The sequence below is a fragment of the Diuraphis noxia genome, unplaced genomic scaffold (genome assembly GCF_037042655.1).
Source record: "Diuraphis noxia isolate RWA-SAM2 unplaced genomic scaffold, SU_Dnox_SAM2 contig0002, whole genome shotgun sequence".
In the NCBI taxonomy this organism is placed as follows: Eukaryota; Metazoa; Arthropoda; class Insecta; order Hemiptera; family Aphididae; genus Diuraphis; species Diuraphis noxia.
In genome coordinates this window covers 73,740,747-73,754,786 of record NW_028301712.1, presented here as the reverse complement: position 1 = coordinate 73,754,786, position 14,040 = coordinate 73,740,747, and the positions used below count along the sequence as shown (strand labels likewise).

The window sequence follows — 14,040 nt, the reverse complement described above, 5'->3', positions numbered from 1 at the left end:
AATTACCAACAAGTCCGAGTAGAGTTTGTTGGAATGATGGTTTTAGGTAATTGTGCTAACTTTGTGGTGCCAGCTTCACGTAGGCATAAAAAACATCAATCGAATTATCTTAAGTCTGAAGTGTTATGCGTGTTAAATATCAATAGCCAAAAAATAAAATATGTGTAGAAAATAGACATAATACGAGTACATATTATTGTATAGGTAGCTATTATTCAGAGACAGTCGGTATAATACATTATCAATTCAAAAAATAATTTGCCTCTACTAGTTTGAGAGAGAGATAGATTCCGTTGAACTGTAGGTGTATAGGTATAAATGTTATCGCTGTCAGTAAAAAAAATCTATTTTAAGACTTTAGGTACTACCATCTATATTGATATAACGAAGAGGTAAAGTTTGTTAGTTTTTGAGTTTATTCGTACTATTTTTAGGAAATAATATTTGGAACTAATGAACCGATTTCAAAAGTTCTTGAAAGCTGCATTATTTCTGAGCAATATAGGTTACTATTAAGTATATTTAACTTAACACAATTTTGTTTTAAGCAATTATTAATCGAAACTACGTCTGATATTTAGGACTTTATAGGTATAGATTGACACTGCACTGAAGACTGAATAAAACGATTTGTAAGCTGTGATTGAAGTTATTTGGATAACTTCCAATTATCCGAAATACTGTTTACTATTATAATAGGCGTGTTTGTGTAACAGATGATCGACATATCGACTGGCTGTGGCTGAAAAATGTATAGTGTGTAAGAAGCCTTACAGACCAGACAAAGTTAATCAGTGTTATAGGTACTGGAGTTCACACGGTCAACGCGTTCCAAGACAATAGTTGGAAAACTCATAAAAAATATTATGATCTTTTCTTTTTGGAACGCGCTCTAGTGATACCTCACTCCGGAAACACTCGGACCATTAAATAACTAATAAGGGTCATTTCGACTTTCAAGACACATTCGGGAAACTCTCTCAAAGGCAAACCATAGAAATTTCAGCGGGCGTATAATCAACGTTACCTTCGTTATATTATACTCTTGTCAAGACAAAAAAGTCGAATACTCACCAGAATTACTAATTTTACCATACATTTTTTAATCAGCTCTACAGTTGTACCTAACCTAAACCTACCATATATTTTGTATCGTTTAATAATAATGTACGGAACTATATACCAGTATATGGTATGTATACTGCAGGAAGCAGGACTACCATACAGATTTTGTATTAACTTTTTGCAAGGCAAATGCAAAAACGCAGTGGCTCACCCTCCATATTGTCAATACAGAAATAACGATTTCAAAAACAATTTGTGAATTAAGAAATGTTTATCTTAATATGTTTCTTTTTTTTATGTGCCTTAAATAATTTCTGTCTGTCATATGACATTGAGATTTTGACAAAATGTTTAAAAAAAGAAATAACGGTAGAGATTTGAAATTTTCAGAAAATATTTATAAAAGTAAATATTAGTTTAGAGGTTATATATAATGTTAGTTATTTTTGAGATTTGATAACTAATAAAGACATTTTAGTATTTTACTCTTACTATTTTTCCGATTTATATTAATTAAGTTTTTGTTTCTCCTCGGTCAAAAAGTTAGAGAATATAATAATACAAGAGACCCCGTAAGTTTTTCTTATACCAATTTAAAAAAGTAAACGTGGCTCTGCTATACAGTATAGATTACAAGTGAGTTACTGTAATGGATGTAATGGATGATATTAAATTTGAATTCAATAATATAATATCATTGTATATGAAAGACGATTCTGAGCGGAAACGGTTTGTCAGACTAGAATATTTCATAGTTTTATACTATATTAATTTTATTGCTATTATTTAAAAAAAAAAAAAGGTAGGTACCTATAAAATAAATTCCAAATTAATCAAATCACATTAATTATGTATCCGACTCACTCAGTCCATTCATAGTAGGTATATACAATTATTATAAAGTATTAATATAATTCATTAATGGCATAACCTATTACAATTATAGAATATAAAGTATACTCTATAGACATTTTAAGTACCCACGAATAATATTTTTAAATTACAATAATATAGTTAAAATGGTTATTCTTGGTTATTTATGTAATTTCATATTTTCATCCAAATTTGAACTTAAAATAACTATAAAAAAAAAACTGTGATTGTATAGTTTTTTTGCCACAGAATTAACTACTTAGAATCTTTTTTTTTTAATTTTCTATATTTAGCTATAAAAGTTAAAAGTTTTACAAATTTTTAACAGCCAAAGAATTCGTAAAATTTCAATTAAACAAATTTTATCAAAATTTGAACTTTAAATGGTTATCAACAAAATAAAAACGTGACAATAGATTTTTAATATTTTCCAACTACTATAATTATATCAACTTACAGGGAACCTTGTTTTAAATTTTCAAATTTTTTGACTCAATGAATAAAATTGTATTCATATTTATTGAATAAAAAACTAAAAGAACCGAAAATTACAAATGCCTATAAATAACTTTAAAAGTTTTGAAATACTCTGAAAATTTTATCAAGTATAGGAGTTGATAAAATAAACATTTGGTGTAAATTTCAAGTTTCTACAATTATTCGTTTTAGAATAACAATAAAATAAGAATATCGGTACAAGAGAAATTGAGTAAATATTCAATAATGTAATTCAAATTTCAAATGCTCATAAAAATTTAATTTGACTTTCTAGTAGAAATTTTTTATTTGATAAAAGTCGACAAGCTCACGAAGAATCTTGTATTAAATTTTCAAACCTTAGATTTAAAAAGATAAATTTTTACGAATTTCTATCACAAAATAAATTGCGAATTTTCGTGATTTTTACGTAGTTTGTCAAAATTTGAACTTTGAATGCTTATTAAAAAAATTGTGACTTATGTATTTTTAATATTTTTTAATTGTCGTTGTAACAATATTGAATATACTAGGAGCTTATTGTATTAAATTTTGTTTTTTGTTTTTCTCGGTGCTTTTGAAAACTACTGGGAATCCCCAACGCACCAACTAGATTCACTTTCCAATCGAAAAAGCTACTGAAGTTTAAAATCGAAGCATTATTTTGACAACTTATTGTGTACACACACACATCATTGTAAAATCAATACATTCATCGCTTTTACAAGTGTTTTAAATTAAAATGTTTACAACATAAATTAGTTATTTAAACGAAAAATTACGCATGATTTTTCTTAAATCTGTTTACACAATTTAGTCGTAAAACATAATATATTGATCTTTGATAGGTACTTTAAAACTGTAGACTGCAATTTACAATAAAAAATATGTGTATGCCACTGCACGATCAATTATGAAATTTACGAAAGTGATTTTTTTTGTTTTTTTCAGCGATTTTTCAAAAAAATGCTTATTTCCAATTTTTTTTAGTTATTTGACCAGTATTTCCACGTTTTTATAACATTTTCAACTATTTATGAATATTGTTTACATTTTATTTTTCAGAAAATCCGTTATTTTAAGGGCTGTAAGTGCCGAACCCTGTTTATTAGTTAGTGAGAACTAGGAGAAAGAATAGGTGCAGCCAATTGCTGTTCAGAAAAATTTTCTGTACTACAATTAATAAAATATATTATATAATATTTAACATATCGAAATACTTTTATTTTGTTTTAAAAAATTATCAATTAAAATGTTTGTTAAAAGATATGCAACGCACAGAACGATCAAGTTGTTCAGATAATTCTTAGCCATCTGCAGTAGTGCTGTTTAATGCCATGTGTTTGTTCAACAGTTGATCGATATCTTGGCTCTCGTAGAATAATCGTATGTTGAAATCTTTTGGACGAACTCCCTCGAAAACAGTGACCAAACTTGGTTTCAGGTTGTAAAAAAATAACAACTGGCCTCTCTGCGAAAAGTCTATGGTTAACAATTCTATGACCTGAAAACGATACATTTTCAACAATTATAAATAAATAATATAATAAAAAGGTGGAAGGAGAGTGAAAATGAACTGATAAAAACCTTGGCGGCAGTAAAATCTGCTCCATAAATATGTGAACAGTCAATGACTACCGGTAAATTCTGTTTTAGGCTGTGCTTAACGATGATATTTCTCACATAATCAACTGATGGAAATATCAAGCATCTGTCTGGTGTCATCATCAGATAGTTAATACCGCTCCTAGTCTGTAATTATTATAAATATCACATAAATCAAACTATCAAAGTATAATATATATTATTGATTGCAGTCTTATTAAAGATAAAAATAATTGTAATACGAGCATACGACATTCGTACATTAGTTAAATACAAAAAAATGTAATCACCTCTTACCGTGTTAACTCTAATTGAAAGTTTGGGTCTCGCCGCGTGGTATAAAATCGATATCAAATTCAAACCAACGCCAATTAGAATTCCTATTTCCATCTGTAATAACAGGCAGGCGAAAAACGTTCCTAAACCAGGTATAAGATCGCTTTCTAAATGTATATGAAAAATAGAAAATTATTATAAACATTATTAAAATTTTCATAAATACTCGTTAATATTTATAAAACAATGATAAGACAAGTACTACGAAGTTATAGTTGTAAATAAATAAAAAAACAACAGGTAAATTAATTTGCTGTAGTTATACAAAGGATATCACTGTAATCCGGATGTATTCAATTTGAGTTTTATGATAATTCATTGCATTCAAATATTCATTCCAAGTCGGTCGGTTAGCTTACATTTCTAAGGAAATTTTATTATATACCTATTTATTATTCACACTGATATTTTTACTTAATTATTTTTGTTTTAATTGGAAATTGAAGATTTTTTTACAGCTTATTAAGGTGAAGAATTTTATTTATATAACTTTAAAAATATGTATGTAAAAACATATCGTACTTAATAGTTTAATCAACTTTATCATGTTTTAATGAACAGAAAGAATATTGTACGAAATATTTAACATGTAAGTTCTGAATGTGTTAATATTTTTAAATACAAACGTAATAGTCAACGTTAATAACATTTAAGTACTTTTGAATTTTACTTAACCAAGAATCCTATATAAACAATACGTAATTAAATTTTACTACTCCATAAATCCATCATGTTAAATAATTAGGTAGGTAGGTACTAATTTGTAATATACAAACATTGTATTATGTTTATACACAACTAATAATTATTACAAAATGAATTTGAAATTATTTAGTGCACTTGAATTTGGTAGGTAATGTACGAGTCGCACTGTACGACACGCGTGTAAATCATATATTAACATTACTATAGTAAATTTTTTTCCAAACTAACTCTAATGCCTTCATAGGCCGTCCATAGGGCAGAGTTTATCTTAGTTTAATGATACTGTAATAAATAACAGTAAATATCTCAAAGATTTATTTATTGTCTAAGAAAATTGTTATTATAGTTCAAGCACCTACTGGCTACTATAATACGTTGCAATAACGAAAAAAATGTTCCCACCTTTGTAAATTTCAACATTTCACTAATAGATTCATTTTGAAACCACAAGTAAATATCGTTTAGGTAAATCCAAAAATAATAATGATAATGATGCTGCGCTGACGAGCATATTTTATGAAAGGTTCACAATTTTATCAGTTTTGGTCTGACTCATTCTAACTCTTGATTAAGATTTTGACCTTTAAAATTATATAAATTTGAGGTAAACAAATGTATAATATTACTTTTTGATCGATAAATTGGTTTAACAACACGAATTTCCACCATGAATATGACTGCAGCAATGATTATCGCCGCAAGAGCCGATTTCGGTATATAGTAAAAATAAGGTGTACAGAATAATAAGGCTACGATGACCAAAATTCCTATAAAAATAAAAATGACGATTATAATAATTGATACAGTTTTTTTTTTTTTTTAATCGTATTATGTCTATACGGGATACAAGTAGATTGATTTTTTGGAGAAAAAAAATTATCTCACCAGAATATAAACCTCCTAATGGCGTTCTTACACCACTGGCGGCATTCACGGCACTTCTGGAGAAAGAACCTGAACCCGGGTAAGCGTGAAAAAACGAATTGCCGATATTACACAATCCAATTGCCAATAACTCTTGTGTGGCGTCAACGGGTTTTCCCACAGCTAAAGTGAACGAGAAAAAAAAATTAATGATTTCATTGATCCGCGGTTAACAAGGCTTTCCGGTTTTATATACTGACAAAATGTCTTGCATATGGAAAGGTTTTCGATCAGCGCTACGATCGGCAACACTATAACGCCAGAACCCATGTCCGAGACAATCTTAAAGAATCCAACCGTGGTCCCGTTGTCTCCCTCGACACTAAACTTCGGGAAATCGAAATCCGGTAAACCCGACGGGATTTTACCTGGAACATTATTAGCGGTATAATAATCGACAGTCTGTGCAGTGTTCCGAGACCACGACCACCGTTTCACAGCCGCAATGGTGGACATCGACGGTTCTTACTTATCTGCAGTTATCCGTCGTCTAAGTTTTCCACCAGTCGCCAGAGTAGGTTTAATACGTATAGTAATATTCATTTGAATTTTCAGCAAAAATAAAATTAATAGTTCTTACAATTTGGTAACCTCTAACTGTAAAAACGTATATTATAGACCACGAAGACGATGATATTTTCACAGTCGGTACCTTTTCTCCGTTTCATAAGAAAGAGGGAAAATATTACGTCCGCAATACAATATGCATAGGCATTATAGTATTTTACTAATAGACCAGCCCTCGTCGTGTTTCCATCGTGTTAAGATAGGAGGCGCTTTTCAGGTTTTTTTTACTAAACGAGCTTTCAACACTGCGCCATGTCGACATGCGGCTATCAATGTATTTAGTATATAGGATAAGCCAATCTATGAGTAACAGGTCTACGACAATATAATATTATGTGCGTTGTTATGATTTTATTATTTTATCAAGTTTCCACTTACTTTTCCAAGCGAATAAAATTTAAATTAATCATATGTTACATAAATATTTATATATTTTTTTTATAGTAAGGGGTAACCAACACATAAGAACTGAGATTTGTTGTGGCGTAAAATTAAAGTGTTATATATTACAACTTAAAAGGTAAATTATGTTGCTATCTATTCTGGCAGTAAGCGGGGACTTGTGTGGAAAACGGAACAGTAGATTTTTGTGGAAAAGTAAAACACCTCCACTTACCAATCACCTTGAACGGTATCGGTGGCATTTCATTAGATGTCAAGTCGTGACCCGACGAATTCACATACAGGAACCCAATGAATGTGGTAACGATGATGACAATAGAGTTTCTAAAAGTGCCGATCAACCACATAGTTCTATTGATAATTCGCTGACCTTTATTGCGTTCGCTTTCGTTTTCGGGGCCTACGTGGATCAAAGCTAACATCTAAACAATAGAATACATAGATCAATATCGTAATAGTCATGTCGTAATAATCATCATAGTTCGTAATGTTATAACTAGGGTTAGGATGTTTATGACTTTTGCATATTTTTTCTTTTAGTCGTGCACTTTGCAGACCAAGTTATAAATTTGTTTTGTGCGGCATAGAATCAGATACATTCAATTTTATTTTGCAGATTTTTGCATATTTAGTGATTTTTATGAATAAATGCATATTTTGAAAAAAATTCAGGAAATAAAACGTACCTATAGAAATAATTTTGATTTATTCACTCTTACTCTTAACAACAGAACCACAGCGAAACACACCGATCCAACCACCATGTCTCCCACTCGAACATTACTGATGTCTTTGGACAGGGATACAACCATTTCGAGCAGGGTCGACCCCACGGCGCGTATTCCGAGTATGTCTTTGACTTGTGAGAGGACGATGAGTATGGCGACGGCTGACGTGAATCCCGCGTTCACCGGCCCAGAGATGAAATCGATCAAGAAACCTGTACACGGGAAATCAGGAATAATAATCGACGAGAAATCGCGATCGTCTTAAAACCATATGGCGTAATATATCAGGAGTGGCTAACTTGCAGCTCGTGTTATATTTAAAAAAAACCAATATTTACTTATCAATGATAAAATACAATAAAAATTATAAAATGTATTTATAAAAATTTTGACTCTTATAATATCATTATATTAATCCATGTGGCTCGTGGACGTATCCATGTTGGCCACCCCTGGCATATATTATCATATCATGGTCCACGTTATTGTAAGTTTCCCTACTTTACCTAATCCCAACATTCCCATGATCAGTTGGATGACTCCGGACAAGAAACACATCAAAGTGCCGTACACTGGCCCACGTCCGTTGAGCGTGTTGTACGTCATTAGTGACACGATGGCCGTCGGACCCATTGGCACTTCCTTGCAAGTCCCGAGGAAGACGTACATCAGGCTGCCGACGAACGAACCGTATAGACCATACTGGATACGAGCGGATAATATATAAGACACGTGTTTTGTTAGGTATTACATAGCCATAGGCGCATCTAGTATCACATTTTTTTTGTGTGTGGGGGGATTGGAGGGGAGGGTCTGTAGCCCTCTCATTTTCACTTTGATATTGTGTGTCCCAATAAACCGCTTTACTAAGTCGGCAAGTATAGGTATTTGCAAATGGTTAATAAAGATCGATATGCGTTTACGTACCTATACGTGTAAAATATTTTTATTGAATACTTGATTTACCAATCATGCACCTCACCCGTTTTTTAATTTATTCAATTTTGAAATATACTTGAGGTTCATAATTTCAATTATTATTTGTATTTCTAAGAACAAAATCAGTTTAATAATTATTTACAGAAAAATGGTCGACTTTGATTTGAAAAAAAGAATTTGATTTCGCCACAGATAAAATTTTAAATTAAACATTTAAATGGTATAAAAAATCTAAGCGTTTGGAAAATGTTATAAAACATTTTTGCAGTATACCTACTCGTTGTTACTTTTTTGTTCTGAGCCAATTTTATTTCTCATTGAAGAAAACTTTGTTTGTGACTTTTTATCCAATCATCCTACCTAGTTGGCAGTTGCACCTATGTCAAGTAAATATATGTATATAAATATGAAGAGGATTAGTACCTCCGTCGTTAAACATGAAGTCGCCACATTGTATGCCACTTCTTACTAACTTAAAATTTTGTTTCCTAGTTGCATATCATGGTCCGTTTTGAAGGCTATAGTAATATGTATTATACATTTATATCATTTTAATATATTATGTACATTGTACATGCTATTTTTTCTGCAGAGCATCATTTTTTTGTATTTAATCTTTAAACTCAAGAAACAATCTTTATTTCAAAATATTGATGGGTATAAATGTATAATAGTCAATTTGAAATTTGAATGTTTACTTTTTATTTTTTAAGCGATTGATTGTTCATTATAATTTTATTCTTGGCATGCAATGTGGATACACATTGGTTGTATACGATTTTCTATTCTTAAAATAATAATATTATACAGACACTGTTTACTTTTTGTGGCACGATTGACGAACGCACGCACAAAAATCGCCTGGCATTAGTCAGTTATGGTAGTACACTTACTTGAAGTGGTAGACCGGCCAGTGCTGCGAATGACATAGATTGTGGTATGAGGGTTAGACCAACCGTGATACCAGCAAGAAGATCTCCTATACAGTCTTCCGTCGTGTAAGTCGGCCACCATTGCAGAAACGGTAACCGTTTGGGTATGTTTTTGCGCCTGAATGCCGATTTTGTCTTGTTGGCTATTTGTCTACAACAAGTCTTTAAATAATTGTTTTCTGTTTTTTCGTTCACCTCGTCTATCACTATAATAACATACGATGCATTATGATGGATCGCAATTATATTTACATAGGCATTACACATATAATATATTATATAAAATAATATGATATACCAGCATTACCAGCTCTGTATTAAAGGTGGGTCGAATTTATTCAAAAATAATATGGTCCATAACTAACATTTTTAATCGTATATTATTATGTCAAACTGGATATTTCGTTCGACGTCGAACCGAACTCAATCTCTTGAATTAAATGTTTAATCAAACTTTTTAAGTATATCGCATGTGGTAGGTATGTCGAAATAATAGTAAAGCATAGATTTGTTCCAGATTAAATACAGAATTTGGAAATGTTTGTTCAAGTTCGGTTCGATTAGGTTTTTTTTAAACTACGTAGGTTCGACTGTCAAACTCAAACGTACACCAAAAGTTTTGTGCGATTTTTCGACTTTCAAACAGTTTGAGCTACCTCTACTATAATGATTATAATCACCGCGGAGGCGCGGAAGCGATTCTAGTACAAAAAGAGAGGGTCACTAACTACCTAAACTATATGAGGGGATTCAAGGAAATCATAATTTTGAAATCTGGAGTTAATTCAAGTACCTAACCTTTAGAAATCTTCAACAAACTTCGTGAGACGTGAGTCATGGCAATTTGATTTTCTTTCAATTGGAAAAATATTTACCTACCCAATACGTTCAAACTCGACGCCGCCGTTCTTATATCGGAGCCGTCTAATGAAAAAACAGTACACACTTATTACTTTTTTAAATTAATTTAATTATATTAATACACCGGTTGCATGATACTAGGTACAATTTATTATGATAAAATAAACGACAATATCGTATACTTCTTTAAGGTATTTGTAAGCAGCAAGGTTGTTATAGGATCCGTACGGGTACGGCACTATTTATTCCACCGAGTTACGTTTAATGGATTAGGTACATATTATATTACATATTATACTCACAAATGAAGTCGGAACTTCCGATATTGAGTATCTCACGGTCGTAGACCAGCGTGTCGCCTGCACTCTCCGTGATATCCGGCAGTCGATTATTTTGCGAACTACAAGGACTAGAGGGCATGTTTATTTGGATATTTGACGTTTTCTTCAAAATAGACAGTCAAACAGAGTGTAGTATTCGCGTACCAAAGGTGTCGACTACGATGATGCACACGAAAAACTACATAGTCCGCGCATACAACATCGGTAAGCAGTATAATAACAATAAATAAATAAATAACAAAATGAATCGTTATAAATTTATAATATTAAAGTGGTTCGACGGCAATAATTGTTTGTACATCATGGGTACAAGTACCTACGTCAAATAGAAATGGTTTTCGAATCGTTATCGTCATTGTTTATCTACAACAAAATCGAGTTAACCACGAGTGGTAGGTATATAACGAATTAGTTTGATGTAAGATTAACACAAGTATAATATAATGAACATTACAAATACTGAGTGGTCTATAACTTAACATTAGATACCTACACTCTTCGATATTTTAGAAAAAACCTAATGTTTTTGAAAATATTTCTTTGCATAATTTTGAGCCTACACATTCAAAACAAAAATTTTGGTAAAAAATTTTTTTACCACTTTTATAAATTTAATTTATTATTCTTTTGAACAACGACAAATATTTTTAATTTCACATTTCGAAGGAGAGTAATTCAAAGTATTTCGATCAATAAAAATCAAATTTTAGACAAGCGGTTAAATATTTATGAGTAGGATCTTAAATTTTAGATAAGTGGAGTTGTGGACCAAAATTTAACGGGGTAGCCGGGTAGGCTATACCATTTCACTCTGCTCATATAAACCTTAAATAGCTCATTAACTATATTGTATATTTTTCCAAAATTCGATTATAATCCATTGAAGTATTCCAAAAAGTATTTTGCTTTGGAATAAGGAATTCAAATACGCGTGTTGACGTTCAAAAAAGTAAAAAAATGTAAACGATGAAAAATAATAAAACTATTTTCAAACCATTTAACATAATGTAAAAAAGTTAATCATTTTTTAAATAATGAGTGTCTTGTGTTAAATGGGTCATCCGGTACATATAAGTGTATTATTACTGTATTCGTTAACGTGTTAATGCAGGTAAGTAATGGATAAAATAACAACGCCTAAGTGTGATCATAAACATTTTTATGACACTATTGATCATGGTGTGGCAGTAATAGTAATTTTCATTCCACGTGTGATGTGTTGTCATTCATGTATTTGTGCTGTACATTCAAATCGGACGTAATATAATTTTCTGCCGTACGACCATTATTAATGACGAGTGCAAATCACAGCCTGTAGAGGTGCTTTTAAAAACAGGAGTATCCAAATTTGATTTATTTAATATAATATTATGTTTATTATTATTAACATGGGCACAATTTCAACATAAATATGGGTTTTTTAACCTATGGATTTTCTCATTATAGTTTTTTTTTTTTTTGTAAGTAGAAATTGTTAATACATAACATAAAACATTATTTGAGGGTGCTAATTTTAAATTGGGGGTATTAGCACCCCCTAAGACCCCTCCATCAATTCGCACCTATGATTATTTATAAATAATCTTAATATAATAATATAATAATATTTGCAAGGCAGATGTTATTTCTTATTTGAGCAATGCCTTTCGTAGCACTTAGCACTACACAATATTATCTAACTTTTATAAGACGAAAAGCACCAAACACTAAACGATTTTCAAACACATCGGTGTTTAAAACGATACAATGCAATATCACTGATACATTTAAAAATAAAAATAAACTTAAATCATAACAGAATTGAGTATTTGTTAATATTTTATTTAGAAAAATTATACCTTTTTTTGTTTTTGTCCGTTTTAACCGACGACGCCGCGGGATCTGCTTTCGCATTGCTTCCGCGGCGCCGCCATAGTTTATTGACAGTATCAAATATTAATTACATTACAAGTTTTACTTGTCTTCTTCCTGTCCTTTTCGGGCCGACCGGAGTCCGCCGCCCTTGAATTCGCGTGCCTATCATCCGATTGGCGAGCCGACCGGAGTCGACCACTCTGGATGTTTCGTTCTCCATCAGGGCGGTCGCACGTTCCCCTGTGCCCTTCGCAAGGCCTCTTTCTCGCGTTCATCCTTTTCCTTGGTCGACAGAATCGTCTCGACCATGCGGATGAACTCCAGGCGATTAGTTTCGAACTGTTTAATAATTCTCCTTCGGGCTTGGGCGTCTTCTGGCAAGTCATGTGACAGGGGACCACACAGGATTTCCTCAACTTCGCCCGTGTTCGGAGGTCGCCTCATAATCTCAGTCATTCGAACGCGGTCGTCAATCCATCTCGGGCAGGTAAAAACCGTGTGCTCAGCAGTGTCGTCGGGGTTGACGCAGTATACGCAATAACTGTCGTCCGCCCGATTAAACCTCTTCAGGTAGCTCCGGAAGCACCCGTGCCCCGAAAGCATCTGCGTCAGTCGGAAAGTCAGGGTTAGCGGTGGCTTTGTTAACCAGCGTCCAACGTCAGGGAGGAGCCGGTATGTCCATCTGCCTTTATCAGACCGGTCCCGCCGAGCTTGCCAAGCTGCAATGCTGATTATTCTCTCTTGCAGGTTTTTAACGGTGTTCGGGACGACGTCAGTCTGGTCGTTCAGGCGAACCCGAACTCTAGCCCTTTCTGTTGCTAACAGGTCTGCAGGTAGCATTGAGGCCAATACTGACGAAGCGTCGGCCGAGACTGTCCTGTAGGCACGTGTTATGCGGAGTGCAACGGCCCTCTTCGCTCTTGCCAATTCCGCGCGATTCTTAGCCGTTTTTGTCCCGCGGACGGCCCAGGTCGGCGAGGCGTACAACATCTTACTGTTTGCCACAGTGCCAAGAAGCGCTCTTTTGCTTTGCGACGGTACGCCGATGTTGGGCATCAGTCTGCCTATGGCTGTCGCTGAGTCGGTAGCCTTACGGGAGGCCTGTTGTATGTGTTTGGTGAAAGAGAGCCGAGTGTCGATCTCAACACCAAGGTATCACATTGATCGTTTGATAGGAATTACGTGTCCTTCAACCAGAAGCTCCGGGTTGTCATATTTGTTTTTCCTTGTCAGGACTACAGCCACAGTTTTGGTGGGGGCTAACTTCAGTCCGTTTTGTTCCATCCAAGCCGATACCTAAGCTAACACAGGATTAATCAGGGTAGCGGCTGCCTCGCCTGTGCGGGCGATGCCTATGACGCACACATCATCGGCAAATGCCACGAGTTGGACACCCGAAGGGGTTTCCATGTCCAATAAATCGTCGTAAAA

General features: G+C 33.1%; 1 protein-coding gene and 1 long non-coding RNA gene across 5 annotated transcripts in view; one reads left to right on the top strand and one right to left on the bottom strand.

Moving 5' to 3' along the window:
• Nucleotides 1–14,040, top strand: part of LOC149058902 (uncharacterized) — a 33,188-nt gene that overhangs the window by 9,840 nt on the left and 9,308 nt on the right. The window lies entirely within an intron of this gene.
• LOC107162916 (sodium-independent sulfate anion transporter-like) lies at nt 3,618–11,053 on the bottom strand. 4 transcript variants are annotated; one of them, XM_089221494.1, is made up of 12 exons: nt 10,717–11,048; nt 10,433–10,477; nt 9,515–9,759; nt 8,189–8,384; nt 7,674–7,894; nt 7,169–7,376; nt 6,186–6,353; nt 5,947–6,108; nt 5,688–5,828; nt 4,318–4,463; nt 4,003–4,167; nt 3,618–3,919 (listed from the first exon to the last, which is right to left on the bottom strand). In XM_089221494.1, exons 1-12 carry the CDS (start codon nt 10,832–10,834, stop codon nt 3,722–3,724), a joined length of 2,013 nt encoding a protein of 670 aa, XP_089077620.1. In that variant the 5' UTR covers nt 10,835–11,048; the 3' UTR covers nt 3,618–3,721. The 4 variants fall into 4 exon arrangements, with proteins under 4 accessions (XP_089077620.1, XP_089077621.1, XP_089077623.1 ...); XM_089221495.1 differs by lacking the exon at nt 10,433–10,477 and having other exon boundaries at nt 10,717–11,046; XM_089221496.1 differs by lacking the exon at nt 3,618–3,919 and having other exon boundaries at nt 4,027–4,167; nt 4,311–4,463; nt 10,717–11,053.

Bases quoted from the DNA above. Each gene is read 5' to 3' on its own strand.
- LOC107162916 (XM_089221494.1), bottom strand. From the start codon at position 10,834: ATGCCCTCTAGTCCTTGTAGTTCGCAAAATAATCGACTGCCGGATATC. The intron at 8,385-9,514 runs GTAAGTGTACTA...GCTCGTATCCAG, and splicing joins TGGCCGGTCTACCACTTCAA to TATGGTCTATACGGTTCGTT. The intron at 5,829-5,946 runs GTGAGATAATTT...TTATTTTTATAG, and splicing joins ATTAGGAGGTTTATATTCTG to GAATTTTGGTCATCGTAGCC.